The following is a 24106-nucleotide window of genomic DNA, read 5'->3' on the forward strand; positions in this document are numbered from 1 at the left end:
AAGGCGAGCCTCAGCTGGTCAAGTGGGCTCCACGTCCTTAAAAAAAAAATTAGCAAAAGATAAAAACGAGACTCCAGAGTGGAATGAGATGCCATTTACAGTGCGGCTCGGGTACTGGAAGTTATTTTTATTTTCTTTAAGAAGGGCAAATCTAATATGAGTGACACAGAAATGAGCAACAGGAAGCTGAAAACCAAACTGTCATGGTGCAGGGCATCTCCGCCACGTCCGACTCCATCCTCTTACCCGTCCATTTTCTGAAATGCTAAACAGACCGCCGTCGAGGGCATCGTGACGCTTACAGCAAGTGGCCGAGTTGCCCCCCTAGAGACAGTCCTCTCAGATGGTCTCCTGCCCTCTCTGACGGTGAAAGCGAGACAGCGTGCCAGAAACCCGTCGAAAACCGCGTGGGGCAGAGCTACAAACTATGAGGGGACAAAGCAGGGCGGGTGAAGTGGGCAGCGCCAAAGCCGAGTACATCCTCGGACCGCGGGTTTGGCGATCCGTGTGCAGCTCACCTCGTCACGAAGACCCCGAGCCTCGAGTGCATCGGACGTTCCCGACACACCAACAGCGCACAAAGGATGCACACGTCGTTTGGTCATAAAGCTACGCGACAGCACAGTCAGAGTCAAGTGCACAGATAACACGAAGGCAGCCGTCCACGCACGACAGGCGCCCGCCCGCCTTTAGACGGTGAGGGAGATGAAGCTGTTGTATCTCTGGATGTTCCTCTTCAGGATCTCCGAGCACGGGCCGAGCACCCGCTCAAAGCGCGGCCGGTCCAGCTTCACGCACTTCAGGGGTCCCCGCGCCACCACCGTCGCCGCCCGGGGTCTGTTCAGCAGTAAGGCGATCTCACCTGCAAGGGAGGAAGACATCAACACGGGCATTAGTGCCAGGGCAAGCTGGCGAAATACTCCAAAAACACTCAATTCGGGTTTATTCCCGCTAAGTGCCCAGATACAGCACCACGTCCTGTGATGGCGCATCAATAGGGGGCGCTTGTGGAGTAATCAACTGCATGGGACACTACAAAGGCTTCTTGGGGGGGGGGGCATCACTACAGGTCTGTCCAGCAACCAGCCTGACCAGCTCAGGTCACCTCATTAACACTCCTGACTTCTGAAGTCTGTACCACCGGGCACCACACGGGCACACACACAGGCACCAGACATCATCATCATCATCACATTCAACATGAATATCAACTGACCAAAGTAGTCCGATGGTCCGAGTCTGCCGACCTCCACGTACTCCTCGTTGTCTGACCGGCGCTGCAGCACAGACGCGGTGCCCTGTGGGAGAGACAAAGCAGGAGAGAGTTAGTGGGGGCACAGCTCCCGTTCTCATGTCCGCTTGAGGAACACCCAAGGCTGGTAGGGTCTCATCGTGAGGGATGGCAGCCACGGCCAACCCCATCTGGCCGGCAGGTTTTGCGGGCGATGTCACTTTACTCGCCGTGCCAGGGGAGCCCACCACTGCTCGGTGTATTTCCACTTTGACTCTTGTGTTGGTTGCTCTGGAGTTATTCATTTCTGTGTGATTTCTGCTACGTTTATTTCTTAGCTCATGATAATGAAAAATACGCTCCAGATTAATAAAGAAAGTAACTAAGTGCCTGTCTATTATATAGCGCCTTATCTACCATATATAGCGCCATGTACATCCAGCTGTCTGAAGTTCTGTGCGTTTCGATGCTCAGCCAGGCCCTGCACTATGTGGGGGTGGAGCCACCGGGGGCGGGGCCACCCCATGTGTCATGGCCGCTGGCTCCTCCCCCTGCCTTGCTCCTGAGGTTAGACTCAGAAGGTGCCAACGGGCCAGAGGGTTCATTGGTTGCTGTTGGGGTTTTGGGAGTTTTGTTTCCGTTGCTGGCGTCTGCTCTTCTAATTACTGGACTTCATTATCGGGGGCCTGAGGGGTCTCGAGAGCTTGCTGACTGTAATTTGTTCAGTTAGTCTGATAAAAGGCGTCACTTTGCTTCACTTCTCATTGGTACGTCACCCTGTTATTATATGACTTGTTAGCTTAGGGTGGGCTTTTTAGGTTAAATGCCCCCCTTTGTCTTATTTTTCCCCTCTTTCTGGTGTGCTTCTTGATTATTTGAATAACACTTTGTTTCTCATTGACCCCCCCCCCCCCCCCGAAGGCCAGAGGTTTTACGGCTCCTCTCCCTAGCCGGCCATTTCTTTGTATTTTGAATTTCTAAAGCCGGCATCCTACTTCTGGGTCTGTGTGGGCCGCAGCCTGCCAGTAGTAGTTGGGGGCTGGCTGCCTGGGGTAAGGCCATTTCTTGGGTGGTCCTGGGATGATTTCTGTGCCTTTTTAGAAGCCTCACAGCACTTCAACCTCAGCAGTATCCTGCACATATCTGGACACCACCCTGAAGTGGACCCTCATAGTCACAGGGGTCCGCACACCCCACCGCACTTCTGGACTTCTCAAGCACACCTTTACACGTGAAAGGAAAGCAGGGAAGCAGAGACCCGAACTACAATCCGAGAATAAACGGGTTGGCAGAGACTGTGAGATCAAAACAGCGGAGCAACGCCACAATGGGAGACAAAACCCGCGGTCAAAAAGTCAGAGGGCAAAGGTGACGATTAAGGAACTGAAAAAGGAGGTGGAGGAGGAAGTGATTTCCAGGGAGGTCCCTTCTCCCCTGTCACATGTGTCACGACCTCCGAGGACACACCACTAACACTCAACGCCGTGGCCCAGATGATGGGAGCTCCAAAATGGCGGGCAGCGTGAAAACCAAAATGGTGGCGAGAAAATCCAACAAACTGATTGGCCTTCAAAACAAAGGAGAATTGTCACCAATCGATACCAGAATGACACAAGCAAAACAAAATGAGTGTCAGATTAGCAGAAAAAAACAAGGAGTCTGACCCTACCTGGCAGTGCCCTCCTGGTGCAGACAGGAACAAGACTGGCACTGAACCCAGGTCTCCTAGAGCTTCAAGGCAGCAGCCCCCCTGGCAGACTACAGAGCAGGGCATCTCTGAAACGTGTGTGTGTGTGTGTTGGCACCAACAGGCTGAAAGCTCAGGTAGACCCCACGTATTTGTGCCATCCATTCAGTTTTCTCTGTAACTCACACAATCTGGCAGTTCATAGTCGGGTGCCAAGAAAAAGAACAAAGTTAAGTATGAAAAGCAGGAATATCTAAGCAGGGAAAAAGCGAAGATCGGCCAATGAACCCAACAGGCTGGCAGTTTTGCCAATACTGCTGAGTGCTTGTAAAGATCAGTCAGGTTCAGCATTCCGAGAGCGGCGGGCGCGTTCCATCGTCACTCTTATCAGACCGGCGTGATAAGAACGGCAAGTGCTGGGCTTCAGGGTCTGCCGTTATGAAACTTTACTTATCTGCCATCTTCTTGACACCTCAATCTGCTCAGTTTATCTGCCATACTGGTACCCCTTTCCACGCCACTGTAACTGCACCCGCGCCCTCTGACTGAACAAGTCTGTGGTGAGCTGGCACCCCAGGGTGGAGTGAAGGGCATCTCTGACATGTGTGTACCAGCCGCCGTTACCGGTGATATGTTAAAGTCCAGCTGATTATCATGTCCCCAAGATTGGGGGGGGGCTGCTGCGTGGCACCTTAACGTCACTAAAAAGGTGTCACTGAACAAACCCACTTGGGTAATCTGCAAGTCTGAAAGTCAACTGTAAATGGGCACTGATGCCCGGTCGATATCAGCTGATGGGCAGGCAGTTTGGTCAAGTGGCCCACCTTAGGTGACACGCGCTCTTGTAAAGGTCCTGGGGGTGTCATTCCCCTCACGCTCGCCCACATGCAGCCCCTGCCAATGGAATAACAAGTAGAGCTTGAAAGCGAGATGAAAGATGGCACGGCGGGGTCACTGGGAAAGTCCCTGCACCGCTCCCCTCCAGTCAGTCTGCTGAGGCAGGCATTGTGGTTTTGGTCTGTTCTTTTGCCAAAGGGCTGGTGGGAAGGGGGGGGGGCACAAACCCTGGCCTGCACAGACACACTTGGACCCCCCGATGCCACCATCATCAAAAATGGACGTCCTGGATGGCAGAATCAGAGAGTCGGGGGGCCTGGCAGGAGTTCACGCTTACAGCAAACTAAGCGGACTCAAAGGGGACCTGCTGCTGTTTGAAGGCCCCTCTGAACGCTCGCCCCTCGCGCCCCTCATGCCCCTCTCGTCTCGTTCCAAGCCAGCTGCTCGCTGAGAGCGAAGCTTTAAAAGGCAAATCAAAGAAAACCAAATGGCAGGTGCACACGAGACGACACACTTCCTCCATGAGCTCACCGCTTCAGTTCAGCCCTGCTGGGAAAGGAAAGAAAAGCCGCAGCAGTGCCGTGGTGGGCTTCCAGAAACGGATCACATGGGCTTGGGGGGGCACATGCAAAAAACGGGCAACGGGGCCCAAATCTGCTTGGCACCAGACACCTGCTGGAGCACCGCGCCACAAGCCCGGCCCAGTGTATGCGCACACACACACACACACCGATACACACACACACACACACACTGGCCACAGGACTCCTTCAGATCCGAGCTGCGCTCGTAAACAGACCCCAAGTCAAACACGAGGGGGGCTCCTGGCCTGGTAAGACACGCACTGGCACAGTTTCAGGAAACAAATTCCATCACCTGCAGCTGTTTACGGAGGCCGTGTCACGTGGCGAGCAGAGCCTTCGGCGTGTGTGTCAGTGTGTGTGTGTGTGTGTGTGTCACTGGGTGTCCAGATGCTGGCACCAACACGCTTTACACGTGTGACAGACATGTTAAGAGCGTGTGGTCCCGGACCGAGCAGAGCGCCGGAGCTCAGTTATAACGGAAAGTGAAGAACGGCGCACGGCACCCTGGGCAGCTCCGATCAGGCGACTGTGGCCTGCCACTTCCTGGTATGTGACACTCGTTTGGTGTTTGGTGACCTCCAGTCTGTGACCCTCTCGTTTCTGTGCTTCGGAGCTCACGTTGGTATTGAAACGAACAAACACAAGAAGGAGACAAACAACCAGCACTGAGCGCAAACGAACAAAGGAATAAAACAAAGAACGGGCACCCTGCATAGCCCCCCCCCCCATTAAGAAAGGAGGGCCGCTGGACAACAAGCTGACCACTGGGCCAGAAACAAAGAGGTTAAAGGTCAGAGTGAACAAAACCAACCAAAATAATCAGCAGCCACCCATCTCCGTACCAGCTAGGCAGCCATTTCTGAGTACTAGAGCCGCATATCCTGAGTGCCAGGAGACTTCCACACAAGCTTGGCATCTTCCAATGGGGAAGGAAGTACGAGGGCGGAGCAGGGAGGTCGGGGTGGCGGGGGATCGAGGAAAGGGGGGGGGTTACGTTACACGACTTCACCAACCATCTCCAGTTGCAGACTCCTTAGCCCAACCCTGACCGCCAGTCGTGTATCTGGACGTCCCCAGAGATCCCCGCTCATCCCATACGGGTGGTCTCTGTGTGTGTGAGGGGTGACAACCAATGGGCATCCAAGCCAAAGCACAACGCATCAAAGGCAGCGATGAGGAACAAGGAAGGCAGGTGTTTTGAACCACAAAAACGGAAGAGAGGCTTCGCCAGTCTGATGCCTCCCTAGTTCTGATGTGGCACAAGACTGGTACCAGTAAAGCATTCACACAGCACAGGATCGAGGAGCACATCACACCCTGGAGTCACGGGGGTCACATGGTCTGTCATGACATCCTCAGGCGACAAGATGGACTACCACAGCCGTCCCCTCTGACTTCCAGTCATGTAATGTGCCCCCAGCTTTAGGAGCAAAGGACCACAAGACCAGATTGGCGACGGAAAGAAAACATACAGAGGGAGAAGATGGGCACCAGGAGACGGGCAGCAGGAGACAGCGGCCTGAACGTTCATGGAGGCCAAGCAAGCAGCCGGGCTGAGAAACGGAAACCTTGAGCGCCAGCCGTCCTACCCGTGCATCGGGAGCTCGAGGCCTTGCTCGTCAAGTTAAGATGGCGTCACCGTTCCGTATGTCACATGACGGCCTGCGGTTTGAGGTGGGCGCCACTCAGCTGATGTACAGCCATCACACCCCAAGGTATAATTTAGACGTAAAGACGCAGCAGCTGATAAAGCATACGACTGCTCTGAGCACTTCACGGGGTCCTCGAGTATGTGGTGCCCGTCCCCACTGCCATTCATTTTAATTAACAGCTGATATGGTGGGCCGGGCACAACACTGACAACCAATGAAGAGCAACTCGGAATAAACATGGCGGCCTTGCCAAGGGGTGACACAATGGAGCAATATGACACTCGTCCTAATCCTGAGACCATGGCACTCGCAGGCCGCTTTGTGGGGGGTCCCGCTCCATTGAGATTTGCCCTCACGTCAGGGGGCTCCATCTGGCCGCTGCCCAGTTAGTTGCGTCTGCTGCTCTTTAAGATGACTTGCACGTGGACTCGATTACACCTTACATTTTTAACGTTATTGTCTTAAGCACAACACCGCGGTGTGCAGGTGTGAGGTGAGGTGGTTGGCATGCTGGGAAGAAAATCCTGCCAATCAGATCGGCTCTCTCTTCTCCCCACTGCTGCTCTGCCATACTGGAATTCTCTTCCTCCTCCGTCCTGCCTCGGCTTTCAAAGCAGGTTGGTCGTTTGTGGACGCGAGTCTGAAAGTGCCCTCTGACAGACTGGCACCCTCAGCAGAGCTGGCCCCACCGCTGGCATAACCAGATAACTGGGTAAGTGGGTTAGGAGAAGGGTGGACGGATTGGTAGATTTGAGTTAAATCAGGGCACAAATGTGTCACATTGCTACACTAATCCCAAAATAACTTTGCTATGCGTCGGGTCGGCTCAGGTCAGGTGAGGTCGGGTCGGGGGGGCACGTACTGGTACAGCGCATTGCCACTCCCACCACATGACGAAACAGCTCGAGGTCCTGGTTGGCAACCTCCCAGGCAGACACGTGGTCCAGTCCCACCCTCTGTCTGCCACAGCCAGGTGTCACATGGGTGTCCCCTTGGCCTTTTCTGGCCACTCGGGTCCTCAACAATGAGCTGGGTTACCCTCGGGTAATCATGTCACATGGCCGTAGTGCCCCCTCTCAATGCTGGTCATGTGCCTCATTCGGGACTCCATTAGCAACACAAAGTCACACAAGTGGTACCCAAGGACCCTCTGAAGTGACGAGCATGAAGGAGTGCAGTCTTCATCTCAGGTCACTGGAGAGCGTCCATGACTCACTAACAGGGGGCACCAGGACTCTGAAGACTTGGACCTTCATCCTTTTGTGCCACAGACTCCTTTAAAGTGACCTCATGGCCCCTCATGCTCTCCCAATCCGTCTACTGACTTCATACAAAGAGTCACCAGAGTCACATGAATGTCACCACCGAGGTAAGTAAACCTCTCGGCGAGGTGGACACTCAGACAGACACACTGCTGATGGCCGTGCCCAAGGGGTCATTAAAGTCCTGGCTCTTGGCTTTTATTCAAGACCCTCATAAGCCCAGACACTCAGTCTCTCGAGACCCCCATTGACTCAGCTAAGATCACAGCATTGTCAGCAAAGTCAAGATCAGTGAATCTCTCTTCACCAACAGATGCCCCCCAGCTGCCAAAGCCCACCACCCATGCCCAACGCCCAGACCATGTGATCACTGACCAGAGTAAGAGCAGAACACACCGCTGACAGACCCCAGAATCAACTGGGAAAACGCTGAGGGTCTGCCTCAACTCCGCTCTCAGTCCCAGTAGCGTACAGGCCGGCCATGATATCCAGCAACCTTGAGGGTCCCGTGAAGTCTCAGGAGGTCCCACCGGGCAGCTCAATCGACCGAGTCAAATGCTTTAAGAAAAGGTTGCAAAGAAACTCCATGAGGACCATCAGTGCCAGGATGTGGTTGATGGTCGATGTAAAACCAGTCTGCTCCGGTCGCTGGTAGGTGAGCACGGACCCTACTGAGCACGTTGGTATGGGTGAAAGACCCCTAATTCCATGTTCTTTGTGGTCCTGAATGCAACTACAAGATGAAACCACAAAAACTGCTCCCCCTCCGACGATCGCACTCGATTCTCTAAAGGGGGACAGCCCTATCCCCCTTGGTGGGTCGTGAAGACAAAACCATGGAAACACATGGGTCGCGACACCAGAGAGAGAGAGTGACCAACACTTTGACATTAAAGCCCACCATAGTGACTTGGCACAAGTTGTCCCTTCCATGTAGAGAAGTATTTAAAGTACAATGCAACTGAGACCCCCACTGAGCTAACTCTAGGTCTCGTAAAGGCCGGTGGGCTGCACCTGTGACGCGTCACATTAAAGGGTCTGCAGGCTTAGTCAGCGGACCCCTTGGCGTTTTAGGTTTCTAATTCATTTACGAGTTGTGTTTTCACGTTAACAGCTGATCAGGGTCCACAAAGTCCAATTCAATCCGCTGTGTGAAACGGAAACGCGAGTACATTCAGAGGGCCCTGGGGGTCTCATCAGAGACCCTGACACCGAGCACTCGCGCTGACAGGCGGCAGACAGACACACCTCAGACTTTCTAAGACAAGAAACGCGGGCGCTAATACCCTGCAGTGCTGGCACCACGACAAGAGGGTACGGATATATCCAGACACGTGTGCCTGCCGCCGCGGGGCTAACTGGACCTCAAGCTTCACCGTCGCCGATGAAACAAAAACACGAACAGACAAACGGGACAAGTGCGCTGCGGCCGAGCCAACGGAATCTGTGACCGGAATCCAAGATAACAGCAGGCAGCGTCGGGAATGCCGGGCTAAGTTTAAAGTCAGAGAGAGCGCCAAAGCTGGAAATTCCACTTTCACCGAGCCTGGCACACTAAAGTGTTTCCTCCGGCAGGTGAGGTAGACCCCCATAACTCAGAGACGGACCCTCGCTGGCCTCCTCTCTCTCCCTGTCCTTCCAGACAACATCAATCTCCCTAATTAATAATTAATCACCTGGCGTTTCAGGGCAGATCAGCCGTGTGATAGCAGTGTGTGCCCAGGGCGGTCACTCGGCTAAACCATCTGGAAACTTCCGTCTCGCTCTTACTGCTTTAAAGTGGTCTGTGGGGTCCCGTCACGTAAAGCAGGAAGTCACTCCTGAGCAAACAGAATGAGCAAAAAAATGAGGCGAAAATGGAGAACCAGGAAAGGCGACGCACGGGCACATCACCTGGCACCCCGGCGCAGAACGTCTGTTAGCAGAACCGAGGAGCTCAAAATGTGACGTGTGACCAGTGGGTCTTGAAACGGGCATTCCATGGCACAGTGCGGCCGAAGATCCGCTCCCGTGGATTAAACATGTGGGTGAGACGTCAGCAGCATCTGGGGCTTTGAGTCAACATGGACCCCCCAAAACCACGAAATTGTGCGCCAGAGAGGAATCTGCCTCTCAGCTGTTTAATGAGAACCCTGAGCAGACCTCTTCACATGGCAGGTGGCACAAGGTGTGGTGGGCTTATAACAGAAGAGCCACCGAGGTATCAAATCGACAGAGCACAAGACAGCAGGCACCACCGGGATCAGCTGTGGGCCCACCCTGCAGGAATAACGACACAGCTGAGAGCTGCCAGGCCTGCACACGCTGGTGCCCAGGATGAAGCATCACCATCACCACATTCGATAGTCGGAGGAGAACCTCAACTTGCCTATGCCCAAGTCTGAGCCACGTTCTGAACAGCTTGGAGGGGCTTCTCGAACTACAAGACCACTTCACTGGTGGATCACATGGGACAAGAAGACGTTCCCATCACTCCCTGCACGCCTGACTGACGTTAACAGGACTGTGCCATGGATCCGTCTGTTTTATGGACGCCCAACGTGGAAGTGTCAAGGGTGACCTGCCCGTCGGCAGTGAAAAGGCACGCAGAACAGGCGGGCGCTGCCAGGAGATGAATGCCACATTACTCACCTCTGCGCGGCTTCAGAATTTTTAACGTACATTTCAAACCCCTGCAAGGCCCTTATGCCTTCATTTATGATGTCAGGTGGCAATGCCAGTTACGAAAGTCCCCTTTAGTCGTCTCCGCTGTGCATACATTGGGTTATTGGGAGCGAATGTGCTCTTTTAAAGCGAATCTCTCGTTTTGTATCCTATTTCCATCCATCCATCCATTTTCCAACCCGCTGAATCTGAACACAGGGTCACGGGGGTCTGCTGGAGCCAATCCCAGCCAACACAGGGCACAAGGCAGGAACCAATCCCGGGCAGGGTGCCAACCCACCGCAGACCCTTTTTCTCTCTTGAGAATTATTTCCGCCATGGGTACAAAAGGGATGGCATTGGCTGTAGTCTGGCCTGACATCAAGACAGGGAGAAAGGGCGCCCCCTGCTGGCTGGATACACGCTGCCATCTGCTTTTGGTTATGTGGGAGGCCATCGTAGGCCCGCCGATCGCCAGCTATGTATTCTGCGACGGGTTAAAAGGTTGGCAGAGACGACTCTCCTTATCCGAGGCTGCGAGTTAAACTCCTCTGCCGGTTACGGATCTTTGACTTTCGATTCCCGTTCGGGGTTGTGCTCTCAGCTTTGTTAATCGTGTGCCTCCACCAAACCCCCCCCACCCCCCCCCCCCCCGCCATTAGAACGATTTCATAAGCAGCCTTGAGGTTTGTGGAGGCGCACTGACAGTAATCGGGGGGGACCCGCTGTATTTGTGGAGATTAACGGCTCTAAACTTGAACTTTGTCTCGCTGAAGCCCCTTAATCCGGTTCGGGATTAGCGCTCGGCCGTTCCCTTGGCAGGCAGCGGTGGGTGCCAACTCACCGACAGAGCTAATTGGTCTCCCACCTTTGTTCATAGAATTGAAACAACAAGGGGGTCGCCTTACCGCACACGTCCAAAAGGGAATCTCTCACCTTCTCTTCGCCGTTTTCATTGTCACTTATTGCTCCGTTTATTTATTATTTGCAGTCGCACTTCATGTTACTTGGACTGTTATGGAGTCTCTGTGTGCGTCTCGCAAGTCTTCTCCTGTTTCTTGTGTTTTGTGGTTGGACCTCCACCTGGGCCACCTGTCCATCACAGAAAAGGCCCGCCCCAGCCCCAGAAAGGCTGCTGGGAGTTGGTGTCCAGGATGGCTGGTGGAGTTTGGTGCTGAGGTGTTTATTGGCTCTGGATGCTGGCCTCTTTTATGAAGATCACTTGTGACTTTTCAGGGTTCTCTCTCTGGTGAGACGCACTTCATGTTTTTTTTGGGGGGGGGGGCTTTTTGTCATCGGTTTGAATTGAAAAGAAGCCTGGCCACCCTCCTGAGGCCCAGCAATGTTCTTTCAGCGTGAAAGCGATTTCTGGATTTGAGGAAACTTAAGGGGAAGTGCATTTAAGATGGAGGCCAGGAAGCAGGTCTTTAGGCAGAGAGCTGTGGGACCCCGAAACAAACCTGGAGGAGGAGACACGGGGGCGGCTCAGTCAGGGGGCTAATGAAGGGTCTCCTGTCGTTTGTCGGGTTTCTCGAAGCTGGCCTAGGGGTGAGATTCGTATTGTGGGCCTTTACAGAGGCCTCACCCCTCACTTGTGTCGCACTGCTCGACCAACCCTAACAAACCCGAGTTCAAAGGTCGAGAGTTTTGATCCGCCGAGGGCTCAGCCTACTTATACACAGTGACGCGTGACGAACCGAGCGCGAGCACAAGGTCACGTGACCAGGAGCAGGCCATCGGCATCGCATATATACTGAAAATGAAGACGGTGAAAAAGTACGACTCTAAAAATGAAATTAGCGAATGCAAAGAAGTGTGTGTGTGTGTGACAACTGAGCAACCATGCGCCGAGACGCCAACAGCGCGACACTCCAATCCGGCCGTTTTGCTCAAATGCGCGTCTGTACTCCACAAGGACAGTCAGGGCTCTGCGCAGACCCCCATGAGGGGTCCGTTAGGCTGACCGGTTGTGGAGCAGCAGAATTCAACCTTTAGATTCAAATCCTTCTGTAATCGGGGTGGGGGTCCGGCAGCAGACGTGGCCGCCCTCTTCATCGTCCAGGCTCCCGCACAGCCACAGAGGGCTTCTCCCTATTTTGGGAAATCCCACATGGGACAGTTGCCTGACCTTGGGAGCCAGCGGACACATTCCACATCTGCCTCGTCTGGGAACGTTTCCCTCTGTGCTCCCATTGTGTGAAAAAGTGCAGTGGGAAAGTCGGCGGCGGAAAAGATCTGAAAATGAAATGTCTGCCCGGGCTCACAGGGAGACATCCAGAAATCAAATTATATGCTCGAGCAGAAATACGGCGCTAAAAGGACGCTCCTGTTGTTGGGTCTCAGCGGAGGGACGGCCTGGCGCAGCTCATTTCCTTCGGCCTCTTGGACGTTTCAAAACGCGGGCGCCGGGTCGGCACAATGTGTCTGAGCACACAAACCCCACGCGGGACTTGCTGGAACACATGAAGGTAGCCTGGCCTGCAGGTAACTTGAAGAGCCGTGTGCTCCTGCACCGCTCGGGGCCTGAAGGCAAAGCCGGGACACGGCAGCTGCTGCCGACAATACAAAACACGCCTTCAAGACAAAGAGGAAGCTGGCAGCAGTGGCACAGAACGGGCACTAAAGTGGCTCTGCTGCTCCTTCAGGACCCACTCACCCAATTATCACAGGAAGCCACCCGCCGACACGTCACAGGCCACACCCCCCGATGTGAAATAATGAAAGGGGTCTTGGGGGGGGGGCAATGAAACCTACAGGTAGGAAATGACAATGTTCACATCTGAAGGTCTGAAACGCCTCATGAAGGGGACTTGGGGGTCTCGGTGGCCAACATCCACACAGCGGACAGACGCCATCCAGAAGGCTAATAGGATCTTAGGTTATATAGCGCCTTTGATGGGCCATCGCGGTTACCTTTAAATTACAGAACACACTCCACCTTTGGCCCCATGTTACAAAATCAGGAGTGCTCTCCCCTCGACCTTCTCGTATACTCAGATATGGCGATGGATATTTGAGGAGTTAACCACAAGACAAGGATGATATTTATATTCGATACATTAAAGAGCCATCAACAACAAATCAAATCCAATATATTGAACAATTATCAGAAAAGTAAAGACAAATAAATCGGAATAAAAGGTAAAGTAACACCTCCGGTTAACGGAAATCGCCCAAACGTGGGTAGAAATCTACACATGCAGAAGGGACACATCTAAAATTGGAATGAACGCGGTTATAGTTGGCCAACAAGGAGCAAACGTGAGCGTAACGGATGTGACCAGGAGACGAAAAAGTAACAAGAGCTGTCAAAAAGATTGTGACGGGGGGGGTCCATCCAAATCAATGAATAATAAATTGAACAATTATCAGAAAAGTCAAGTTGAATAAATCGGACTCTTCAGTCGCATGAATAAAAGACAAACCTCAGGTTAACGGAAATCACCCAAAGTTGATAGAAATCTGCGTCTTGTACCTAATAATTTGGTTGACCAAAGTGAAAGTGAACTCAAGTTATCGTGTTTACACACACACGCGCACACACACACACACAGACACACACACAGACACACACACACACACACACACAGACACACACACACACACACACGCGCACACACATGCAGACACACACACACACATAGACACACACACATCATTCCATAAATGGTATTTTCGGACTCTAAAAATTTGGTCAAATTTTTGGATGATTCCAATTCTTTCCGTAGAGGAGAAATTTAAAAGGACACAGCAGTGCCGGAGGAATCCCGTTAGCAACTGGACCATCATGGGGGGGTCTGCATCATCAGAAGAGACTGAAGGAGTTGAACCCCTGCAGAGATCAGGAGATGACGAGACCAAAGGGTTTCGGATGATAAGCGGATTTCACACAGTTGGCGCAGGCTCAGCGCTCAACAAGAGCATGGGGACACAGTTAGACACTTGTCAGGGACAAACGTCACATCGACGCGAGACACGTGGAATGAGTGGCCACGCAGTGTGATGGACATCAAACCTTAGGGACCTCACCCTGGACTCTCTCGGTGAGCAGGGCGGGTTGACTGGCACCTTCTCGTCACACTTGTTCTCATATAAGGCCCATCCTTTCAGTGAGGACAGAAAACTGGACAGACTTGGGAGAAGATGAGGAGAGCAGCGAAGCCAACGCAGACCGAGATCGGCTTAATGACTGAACGCCGGTCACTGAAGCCATAAGCGGGCCACCGTCAGCCACTCTCTACTGCTGCCCACCCTCCCCATGACGCACTGCCAGTCACAATCTGCTAGGAGGCGCCACTGGGCCACTAAAGGCCTGCTGCTCCCATTGTGTGCCACCTCAAAATCGCCACAGACATTACACGGACCCTGGGCGTAAAGTGTGCTTATCGCGTAGTTTGGATGTTCTGACGTATGAATTTATGATATTTGAGGTTTCTGGGGTAGCAGCTAAATATTCCTCTTGGGATCAGTAAATGATTTTTACCTGTCACATAGCACCTTTTCTTATTTATATTTTGTACAATTGCTTTCTTATCTAGCTAGCTATGATATAGCGCCTTTTAAGGACAGCCTTTCCTGTATGCGACATGGTCTTTCCTGTCTAACCACAACATTTAACTGGTATATAGCGCCTTTCATATGCCTTTATGTATATACTTAGAACACACCTGTGCATCACTTAGACACGGCAGAAAACAAAGGCACTATATAACACATTTAAGAAATGTTCTATATAGATCATAAGGTACTGTCAAGTCAATTGTATCCATCAGTTCAATTTATTCGTCTAGCACCAATTCCATTATATAGTGCCTTTCTTATCTATCTAGTAGGACCGTCATTCATAGCGCTGTTTACGAGGGGAAGTCGCGCTAAAGTACCTTCACAAAACTGATCAGGTCATCAACTTCAATGGAGTCTCTACCCTTCTCAATGCACTGGCGCCACCTGCCTGGCAGTGCCAGCAGAATGAAAGGTTTTGTCTCGTCCTCGCCAGCCACTTGTTCACCGCTGTTTTCATTTGATGACCACCCTGATGTTTTTTTTGAGCGGTCCAAAAAGGTGGAAATCAGACGGTCTGGTGAATAAGGAGGACGTGGCAACACCTCAATGTTCAGTATCTCCAGAGAAGCTGTGGTGTTCTTAGCAGTGTGTGTGTGGGTGTGTTGGGCGGGCAAAAGGACCCCTCGAGACAAAAGTCCCTGCTGCTTGGGTCGAACAGCAGGATTCACGTTGGTCTCCGGCGAGTCACAGTATCTCTGTAGGACCCCTCGCCCTGGAGCATTCGACAATAACTCGGGGGCACGAGTGGCGGTGAGGATGATCCAAAAACCTTTGATTCTGCTGGCACTGCCCGGCAGGTGGCGCCAATGCATTGAGAAGGGTGGAGATTCCATTGAGGAATGAATGACCTGATCAGTTTCGTGAAGGTACTTTAGCGCGACTCCCCCTCGTAGCTCCTTTCACGCCTGCCCACCTAGTATACTGTTCTCGACCATCACAAAGCATCTTTTCAGGTTTGTCTCTCACGTCTTTATCTTCTGTGACTTACTTGCTTACCTGTCCCAGACCCCCGGCTTACGGACGTCGTCTTCTTTATCGTCGTTTCTAATCATTTTGAAGTTTTGTCTTATTATGTGCAGTGCCAAGGTGCCGGAAAGCTTGTGAAGGCGGGGCTACTATGACATCACTGCTGAGGGCCCGCCCCCCCCCCCAGCCGTTATATTTAGGGAGCGCTAAGCTCTCAGAGTGTTGTGGCCTGCTGCGCTCCATGGGCGCACGTTTTGAGTTTCTGGTTGTTGTAAGTTGGGCTGCTTTGTTTACGGACTCCGAGGACTGGACAATGGACTGACATTGTTAGCCTTTTTGTTGTCGTTTTTGCTTTTTTTCCCCCCACTGAGCCTTTCAATTTTTGCTTTGATCCCCCCCGACCATAACCTCTCATCTATGGCGGAGGAGCCAAAGCTTTAGTTTTGTTAAAAATTTCAATCTCCGGTTTTCGACGTTTTAGGGTCCCCCAATACCGAAAATGGGGGGGGGGGGGGGGGTCACAGTTTCTTAACGACAGTCCAGAGCAGAAACGGCTGGAGGGAAAAACACCAAAGTCGAAACTTCTGCCCGTTACGAGATGTCGATGTGCCGATTCGTTTTTGAGCCAAATCGTGCGAGAGAAAGAGGCCCTCTAGTGGGACCCTCAAATACCGCAATTCTGCAATGATTGATGGATTCTTCTCAGCAGTGGCTGCCGTGATGAGCCGTTTAATGATCAGAAAGACCAGAGTGGTGAATAAGGACTGACACGTCATATAAGAGTTTGGCTGACTCGGTGCGGAGGGCACAAAGCCCCACTGACACTCGCGTCCCATTCAGTTGTGTTGTAAATTTACGCCAGAGGGAGTTGGTTATCCTCTCCCTTAAAATGGTATTTGGTACATTTAAAGTGTTCTGAGCCCAATAACAGCGCCTCTCACATCCTTCAACCTGAATCACTTGATTCTCCACAGTCTTTCATAGATGGCCGTTTTCTTAGACCCTCTGCCCACCAAACCGGACAGATATGACTGACATTACATACGAGGATGAATCAGAAAGTCATTTGAAAATTATACACGGTGACCGCCATGGACAGATGCAAAAAACAAAAGAGAGAGACATGGTGTCGAAAACAAACTCAACACTCCACGCCAACACCAGCCAACCTCACGCAGTGCCCACGACGGTGGGGGGGCAATGCAGCGACTTGAACGTCCTCCACACGCCCCTTACAGCCACACTGCCCAGCCCACTTCAAGGGGGGCTTCACCTCTGATGACGAGGCAGACTGGGACTCAGAAGTCAGCGGCGCCATCCAAGAAGGACCTCGGCCTGCGGGTGACGATGTGGAGAAGTGACAGGACATCTGCTCTCAGTCGCCCGCTTTACCAGGCTGCGCTGCCTTTGCCTTTTGGATTCTCTCCCTCGTCTCTGTCCAAACATCACATGCTACTTTTCACATGAATTATAAATCTTTTGGTTCATTTGATTTCTGGAAGCGGCAGGGGGACTAGCTTGGGGGATTTCATGCCGTGACTAGCTTGGGAGTGCCAGGCGGTGTAACTGGCATAGGGCTCACCCCGAGCTGACAGGTAAAGTCAGCCTGAAAGGCTTTCAAGGAGCGCAGAGCCCACGTGAGGAGACTTCTGGGACGCATGGACTCTCTGCGGGCAGACGCAGAGTGAAGGATGACGGCTAAGCTGTGGCGGGCATGAGCACTGGCCCCCCGGTGAACCTGCCAGTAAGGGACAGCATAGGACAGGCTCGGGCACATTTGTGGCAGGTGAAACCTAAAGGTAGGAAAGGGCACTAAAGGGGGTCTGATTCTCCATCAGGACTCACTAATCCAATTATTATAATTCTGGGTGGGACGTCACAGGCCACGCTCACCTGATCTTGCGTCTGCCATTAATAAAAGCGGGGGCTTGGGTGGATTTGTGGCTGGTGAACTCTAAAGGTAGGAAACGTAAAAGGAGGGTCTGAAAGGCCTCACGAGGAGGACTTGGGGGTGGCGGTGGACTCCTCAGTGCCAACACGCAGATGGCGGCCATCAAGAAGGCTAAGGGGCAGATGTGGAGCACTTTGGGCACAACTGAACCTGCATCCCCTCGCTGATCAATCTCTTCAGAGCGGGGCGGAGTTTCGGTGCAGGCTGCCGAGCCCACTGGCTTTAATAATCCAATCACTTAACGCCTTCCTAAGAGGGGGGGTGGGGTTGGCAATCCGCTTCTCCACGCCCCTCCTGAAGTGACTTTGTCCAAATCGCAGGCCACATTTCTGTCAAACCGTAGCAGAGAGGGAGCCACGGGACGTTCATTTACACCTCGTCCTTGGGGGTCTTCTGCTGGGCTCCAGGTTATCCCAGGCAGGCCTTAAAAAGACCACTTGGAGCTTTTAACAAGGGAATTGATCACAATTGGGTTAGGGTTAGGGTCAGAATTGGGAAAGAATGCCGAGCTGAGGAAAAATGAATCCATACACACAGGCCTGGGCCCCCCTTCACCCCTGCGTCGCCGCCTACGAGTCTCCCAGTTAAAACTGCACAAGCTGCTTCCTCGACGATTTCTAATGTGTGACTGAAAGGCGAAGGGTAAAGACCCTCAAACCCACGCAAGTGAAGACCCCCAGCGTGACTCTCGCTCCATTCTGAACTCCCGTCAGCGACTGCTCGGCCCACCGCTGGCCTTCTTTAACGGCGAGCTAATCTCGACGATGCAGCCGTGTTTTGACTTCGTTTGATTCCGCGTCGTCAGGGGCCTGCAGCCTGCTATTTGGGTTAAAAGGCCGAGTTTACCCGTCGGGACCCACACGTCAAGTCACAACAGTAGCAGCGCCTGTGCTTTCCATTTTTAGGGTCGTAAACTGTAACCCGACTCCTGGGTGTCGAATAAAAATACCGTAAGACGACACTCGGATCAAGGGCTTCAAAGGTGTACTTAATAAAATAACACAGGCCGACGAGAGCAGAATAAACTGACGGGACCAATAAAGGGACGATCACAGGGCGCAGCATCACGAGGAGCCTCTAAGTGCAGGTCACTCGACTGAAGTCAGCGCCTCTCGGACCGCCGGAGTGATGTCATGGAGGGGATATGACTGGCGCATCTAAACCGAAATGAAGAGTCGCTTGAGAGCACTGGGGTCAAGAGTGTGTGTGTGTGTGTGTGCAGGACAAACCCAGACAAGGGGGACGGGGGGGCTCCAGTCACATGCTCTTCAGTATGCTGTGCCCCCCTTGAGAGGTTACTCAGTGAACACAACAGTGAATCACAGCGGACTCCTTAATGTCCGTAAAGAAGTCGGATTACGGATATTAAACACTAAACACGAAGCCCCCCCCCCTTAAGGCAGCCATGAATCTGCGTGCGGGTCCCCCCCCCCCCCGTTCTGTTCATCACGGTCACGGTGCTCGAGGGTCAAGTGCAGCTGAGTCACTCTGGGACGTCCTCCTTGAGGATGGGAAAGGCGCTCTATAAATAAAATGTATTATTATTATTATTGTTGTTGGTTTGCACCCATCGCTGTGGAGCTTTGGCTTTCTGCTTGAGGCTGGTGGTCTTCTCCCAAGGCGCAGACCATCAGGCTTTCCACTCAGGATTTCCTTCGTATTCTGCTACATTCATTACCAACCCCCGGCGGTCAGATGTTGTCACCACCAATGGTTGTGATTCTATTTGGCAAAGCGCCAGTGTGACACGTCGTTTAGGTCCGCTGGCCAAACTGCTCACAAGACCCAGGACCTTCTTTTGATTTCAAGATATCCTGTGCCCGGCACAGATGCTGGCCTGTCCAATCTCATGGCACTGTAGCTTGTGACTCTTTCAGAAGTCTCTCGATGGCCTCCTTCCCTTGTCATCCTGCTCCAGCAGATTTACAGCTGTGGTCTGGTGGTCTGGTGGGTCCGCAGCTCCGAAAAGAATCTTTGAAATAATCCGTTTGGCTCGTGTCGGTCTCCGTGGCGCGCTGGCTGCAACAGCTGTGGGTAGTTGATGGGGGTAACTGGGGCGAGACACAGCTGCACGTGAGGGTCCGATCGTTCTCATGTGCTTCACTGGCTTCCTGCGGTGTGTGATTGAGACGCTGCGCCCACCCACGGAGTCGTAGAAGGACAGGCCGGCAGGAAAATGAGAAAAAAAAACGAAAGGAAAGGCGGGCACAGCGAGAGTGGGGCAGTGAATGAGGACCAGCCAGCCAGCTGATGAGAGAGGGGGGTCAGCGCGGTCAGGGGTCCCGCGACGCAGCGATAGATCATACCCAGTGTTTGTGTTGAGGAGGAGGTGGTGTCCTCTCCTGGAATCTGAGGGACGACTGTGTGTGCGAGAGGACAGCGGACACCGAGTGGTCTGCCGGGGGGTCAGGAGTGACAGGCACTGCCAGGTGAGCGAGTGATGGGGGAGACCTGGACGGAGTGGTGCCCCAGTGACTGCTGCTGGTTTTCTGCTCTTTTGTGGATTATTTATTGGGAATACTGCACTTCTTTTTAATAAAAGCCACTTGGTCACTTTTACATTGTTCCCTTGCTCCAAGTGTCATTTGTCCCCATCTGCCAGTTCATCCCGTCACATTATCTGTGATGTCGGGTTCGAGAGGCCCCCAAATGGGAAAAGGGGGCACGGAGCAGGACCCACACCATCACATGCTGTCCTCCATTTCTTAAAGGTCGATGTAACACTAGAGTTTCTCATCTCCGTGCCCCCCCGATTTGTGATTTTGCAGAGTTGCTTGGGTCTCCACTGTGTAGGTTAGGCCACTATAGAGGCTCGGCATTTCCAGAGACCCTCCACTGAAAGCCCAGACAGGTGACGTCCATTTAGCTAATGATGGGGTCCCACTGAGGATGTGTGTGGGGGGGGGGGGCATCAATGATTGCCCACTTTGTGTGGATCTGCGTTCACTTGGACACTAAAGAGCCATTTTCTGTTTCTGTGGATCAGTGCTGTAAATCTTCTAAGGGGGTGAATACGTCCGAGAGGCGCCACGTGTGGGAAACGAACCGTCAACTGCGGGCACAAAGTGCCTTCTGAACACGTCACGATGTCACATGCAAGTGAAAGGCCAGCGTCAAATGACTTTCAGCGCCCGGTGCCAGCCCACCTCCCGAGACGTCTCAAATACCCGCATGCCCACCACGACGCAGGGACCACTCACCTCAGTGATGATGAAGAAGTCGTCTCCCGGCTCTCCCTGCACCACAATCTTCTCCCCGTCTTCAAACTGCACGGGTTCTAACGCATCGGCCACCGTCAGGCGCTCCCACTTATCCAGGGATTCTGAAAAGAGAAAAACGTTTTAACACCCGTAGACCAAGGGTTAGGTTAGGTTAGGGTTCACAAGGATTGAATACAATGACAGCGTATGTGACATGTGAGGTGACCTGTTACCCCCCTTCTGAAGGTGTGGCAGGCAAGCCCCCCCGATTTACTGTACCTGCCAGTCACATGAAGGCTCGTGCCCCCCTAAATGTAAAGATGGACACCTTACTGGCACCCAGTCCCAGCTACCCTGATTCTGACCGTCACGTTCTCTGTGCCTTCAAGTCTTCTTCTTCATTCGTTATTAACTGCGGCGTAAAGAAGGCGACTTTTGGGCTTCAAACTTTACAAATCAACGCCCACCCCCCCCCCCCCCACCCCGTAACAGCACTCACAGCTCCACACCACACAACGAGCTGAAGTGAGTTTGAACCTGTCACCGTGTCCAACGTGTCACAAATAAAGGAGAGGGTGCGGCCACGAGGGGACAGGCACGGAGCTTCAGTGAAATACGGGGACAAAGTGGCCACTTCAGGGCATCCTCTGTGCTCCCCCGGCACTTACTGTACATTAAGGGCCATCGAGCCTCTCAGTGACCTGCACTTCTTCAGTGGTGGGACGTGGGGGTCCCCGGTGAGAATGTCAGAAGAAGCCGACGGTGTTGACGTACCGTAAACGAGTCACAAAGTGAAGGGAAAAAGTCAGCGAGACCAAAGTGACCGTCTGCTTGCTGCCATCGGTGCTAACATTCACTCGGCCATCAGTGACCATCACAGCGGTCGGTCCTCAGCATCCGTCTGTCACATTTGTGTCCCTTCCACCTGATCACATCACATCAAGGCTGGCAGAGGTGGATGGAGGGATTGGTTCTGCGAATGAGCTTCTCCTTGGCTGGCGCTCACCTTCTCCCCAAGTCCATGTGGTGCTCCAGCTGGTTAGGTGAACTGGCCTTGAGGGGATATGTGTGTTCACCCAGCGCTGCTCTGGCAGCCCACCCAGATGTTGCTCCCTGTGATTACTGGGGTAGGTACCCCCCTAATGCCCCGGATAAGCAGGTTAGGAAGATGGATGGCCGATCTGACATGTCGCAGGGCACTGCCTCTCACCCACTGGGTCACAAGTTGCCACTGAAGTGGGTGGCACTCGATGCAGCAGGTGGGCTAACACCTGTGGTTGATTTACCAAGGAGATCCCACGTTCTACCAGTGATGCTCAGGTCACCAAGGGGGGTCCTCACACAGACCCTTCAATTGTAAAAAGTGAGTTGCAACGCCCTGTGCCAGCCACCCTCAGCGCCATAAAGCGAGTGACACGCAGAGTGCTTTGTGACTTCCTGTCAAAGATTCACTCGTCAGCTGCGGGCTGCTACTCCGACGTCCGGCTTTGCTGCCCCCCGTTGCACGTCTGACCTCCTTCTTCGTTGTTCCCCAGTATGGCTCTCTTGGCATGACGTGACTTGACCAGGCCTGGTCATCAAGTGACATTATGTGGCCCACTGCAGTCTCCTTTCTGAACTAATCTGTGAAATGTTAACAACACGCCAACTCATCCAAGTCCGTCCGGCTATGATAATGTCTCGTTGTGCGACTCTGCGCTCCTCGTGTATACGGGGGTCTCGACTGAGTTGATCGACATGGAATTGCCCACCCATGACTTCTCTCTCTCTCCCTCCCTCTGAGTGAGTGTTAGTGGCCTTCTCTCGCCATTGGTGCCATGGTGGTGTCACCTCGCTCCTGTCTCACTGTCCTACTCCAGTCCCAATACAGCAGACTGTCACGGAGGACTCCCAATCTGCAAGTGTGGGGGTCATCACGACACGTCAGCGAGCGACTTGACCGCACATTTAGTGGCCGTCCCTTCTTACTGTCGGTCGCGACTCTGCTCTCCACACTCCTCCTGTCGCGGTGCTGAAGGCTCATCTTCTTCTTCCTCACTGCACCAGAAGTCCTCCAGCAGATGACTGAAGGCGGCCATATTGGGTGGTGGGGCACCTACTGAACATGCTGTTGGGACGCCTGTCTGCTCAAGTGACATCACAGCTTAAGACGGCGGCATGTGGACCGTGTACAATGAACTCTTTTGATGTTTGTAAAATGAAGTCAGGAATAGGACTCTTTAATAAATGAATAAATAAACGTTTACCTCCACGGTCGGGGGGTTTGTGTCTGACACTTCTGGTGAATTGTCCCAAATTGTAAAGTAAGCACAGAGGAGCTTCACCTTCTAACCGAGTGAGTGACAATGAGACACCGCTGGGCCACACACACACACACACACACACACACACACACTAAATCTGACAACTGTCCAATCACAAACCTAACAGAGCTATGGGGGGGCTTGGGGGGCCGCGGGCTCGCATCCAGAGAAACAGAGAACGGGACTGGGTACAAAGTTGGGGGAGGTAAGGGGCACCAGTCTCTGGCCATCGGGGACAATTGCAGGAGCCGTCAGTGTAATGTCACCTGCATTGTCTTTGGGGCTGTGATTGGGAAAGGTGGGCAGAAAGAGGCCAACTCCACACGGGCAGATTCGAGGCAGTGCCATTGTTTGGGGCAGTCTGTGGTCCTGCAGGCTGCCACTCTCCGTTCTGTTTTCGGACATGCACCACTCAACATAAGCCAAGGGGGGCTGCCAAGGCGGACTCTCCGTGGCACATAAAGACGAGTGGTGACCCCAATCCTGCGACTACCCCTCAAGACGCGTCGAGTTGCCAACGAGTTTCATGAAAGGTAAAGGAGAGCTAAGGGACTAAGACTGGCAGACTTTTGAGGGGTTGCCCCGCCGTGAAGCTGTGACTGTTCACCCCTTTGGCCTACACGTCCTCCACTCACACCAGAGCGGCGTGCCCGCCAGCTAATTAATACAAGTGTTGTTCTTTCCACAGGCCCCCTTAAGCCCCCCCGAGTTCCGAGTGAGTCAGGCCGCAATTCCTCCTGGACACTTTCCTCGTGTTATTCCACTCAAGTCTTCATAATAAATGTTTTGTCCTTCTGAGTCACTCGGAATTCCTTGCCCGGCTCCCGCTCGCTCCGCGCCAGTTCAGGGGTCACCTAATGGGCTGGGCAGCCATTTCACGGTTAAATAGCCGTCAGGATGTGCATGAAAGAGCAATCTGTGTGCGACCGACATGTGTGGCTGTGACTGTCCACTTGAGCACACAAGACAACTGACCCAAAATGGAGACCTTGCTTAGGAATTCCTCAATCATCTTCCTCTTCCTCAGCGTGCTTCCCTGATTGGAAAAAAAAAAAAAGAGAGAAAGGAAAGAAGTTAGAAGGCATTTCGACATCTGGATGTTCAGAGAGTTTCTACACCAGCAGCAGCCCCCCGGGCAAAAGACAAAAATGTGCCAGTTTAAGTCTGAGCGTCGAGTGTTTGAAGGGAAAGGAAAAAGTCTGGTGAGGCGCCCGCCACCGCAGGGTC

General features: G+C 52.9%; 1 protein-coding gene across 1 annotated transcript in view; it reads right to left on the minus strand.

Annotated features, from left to right (window-relative positions):
* Positions 1 to 254: 254 nt before the first annotated feature.
* Positions 255 to 24106, minus strand: part of LOC114660967 (protein kinase, cAMP-dependent, regulatory, type I, beta) — a 102348-nt gene continuing 78496 nt past the window's right edge. Inside the window, 4 exon segments of the mRNA XM_028814012.2 lie at positions 255 to 862; positions 1217 to 1298; positions 20577 to 20698; positions 23855 to 23915. Of these exon segments, the coding sequence (XP_028669845.2) occupies positions 690 to 862; positions 1217 to 1298; positions 20577 to 20698; positions 23855 to 23915 (438 nt within the window). The 3' untranslated portion in view covers positions 255 to 689.

Source organism: Erpetoichthys calabaricus, chromosome 11 (assembly GCF_900747795.2).
Source record: "Erpetoichthys calabaricus chromosome 11, fErpCal1.3, whole genome shotgun sequence".
In the NCBI taxonomy this organism is placed as follows: domain Eukaryota; kingdom Metazoa; phylum Chordata; class Cladistia; order Polypteriformes; family Polypteridae; genus Erpetoichthys; species Erpetoichthys calabaricus.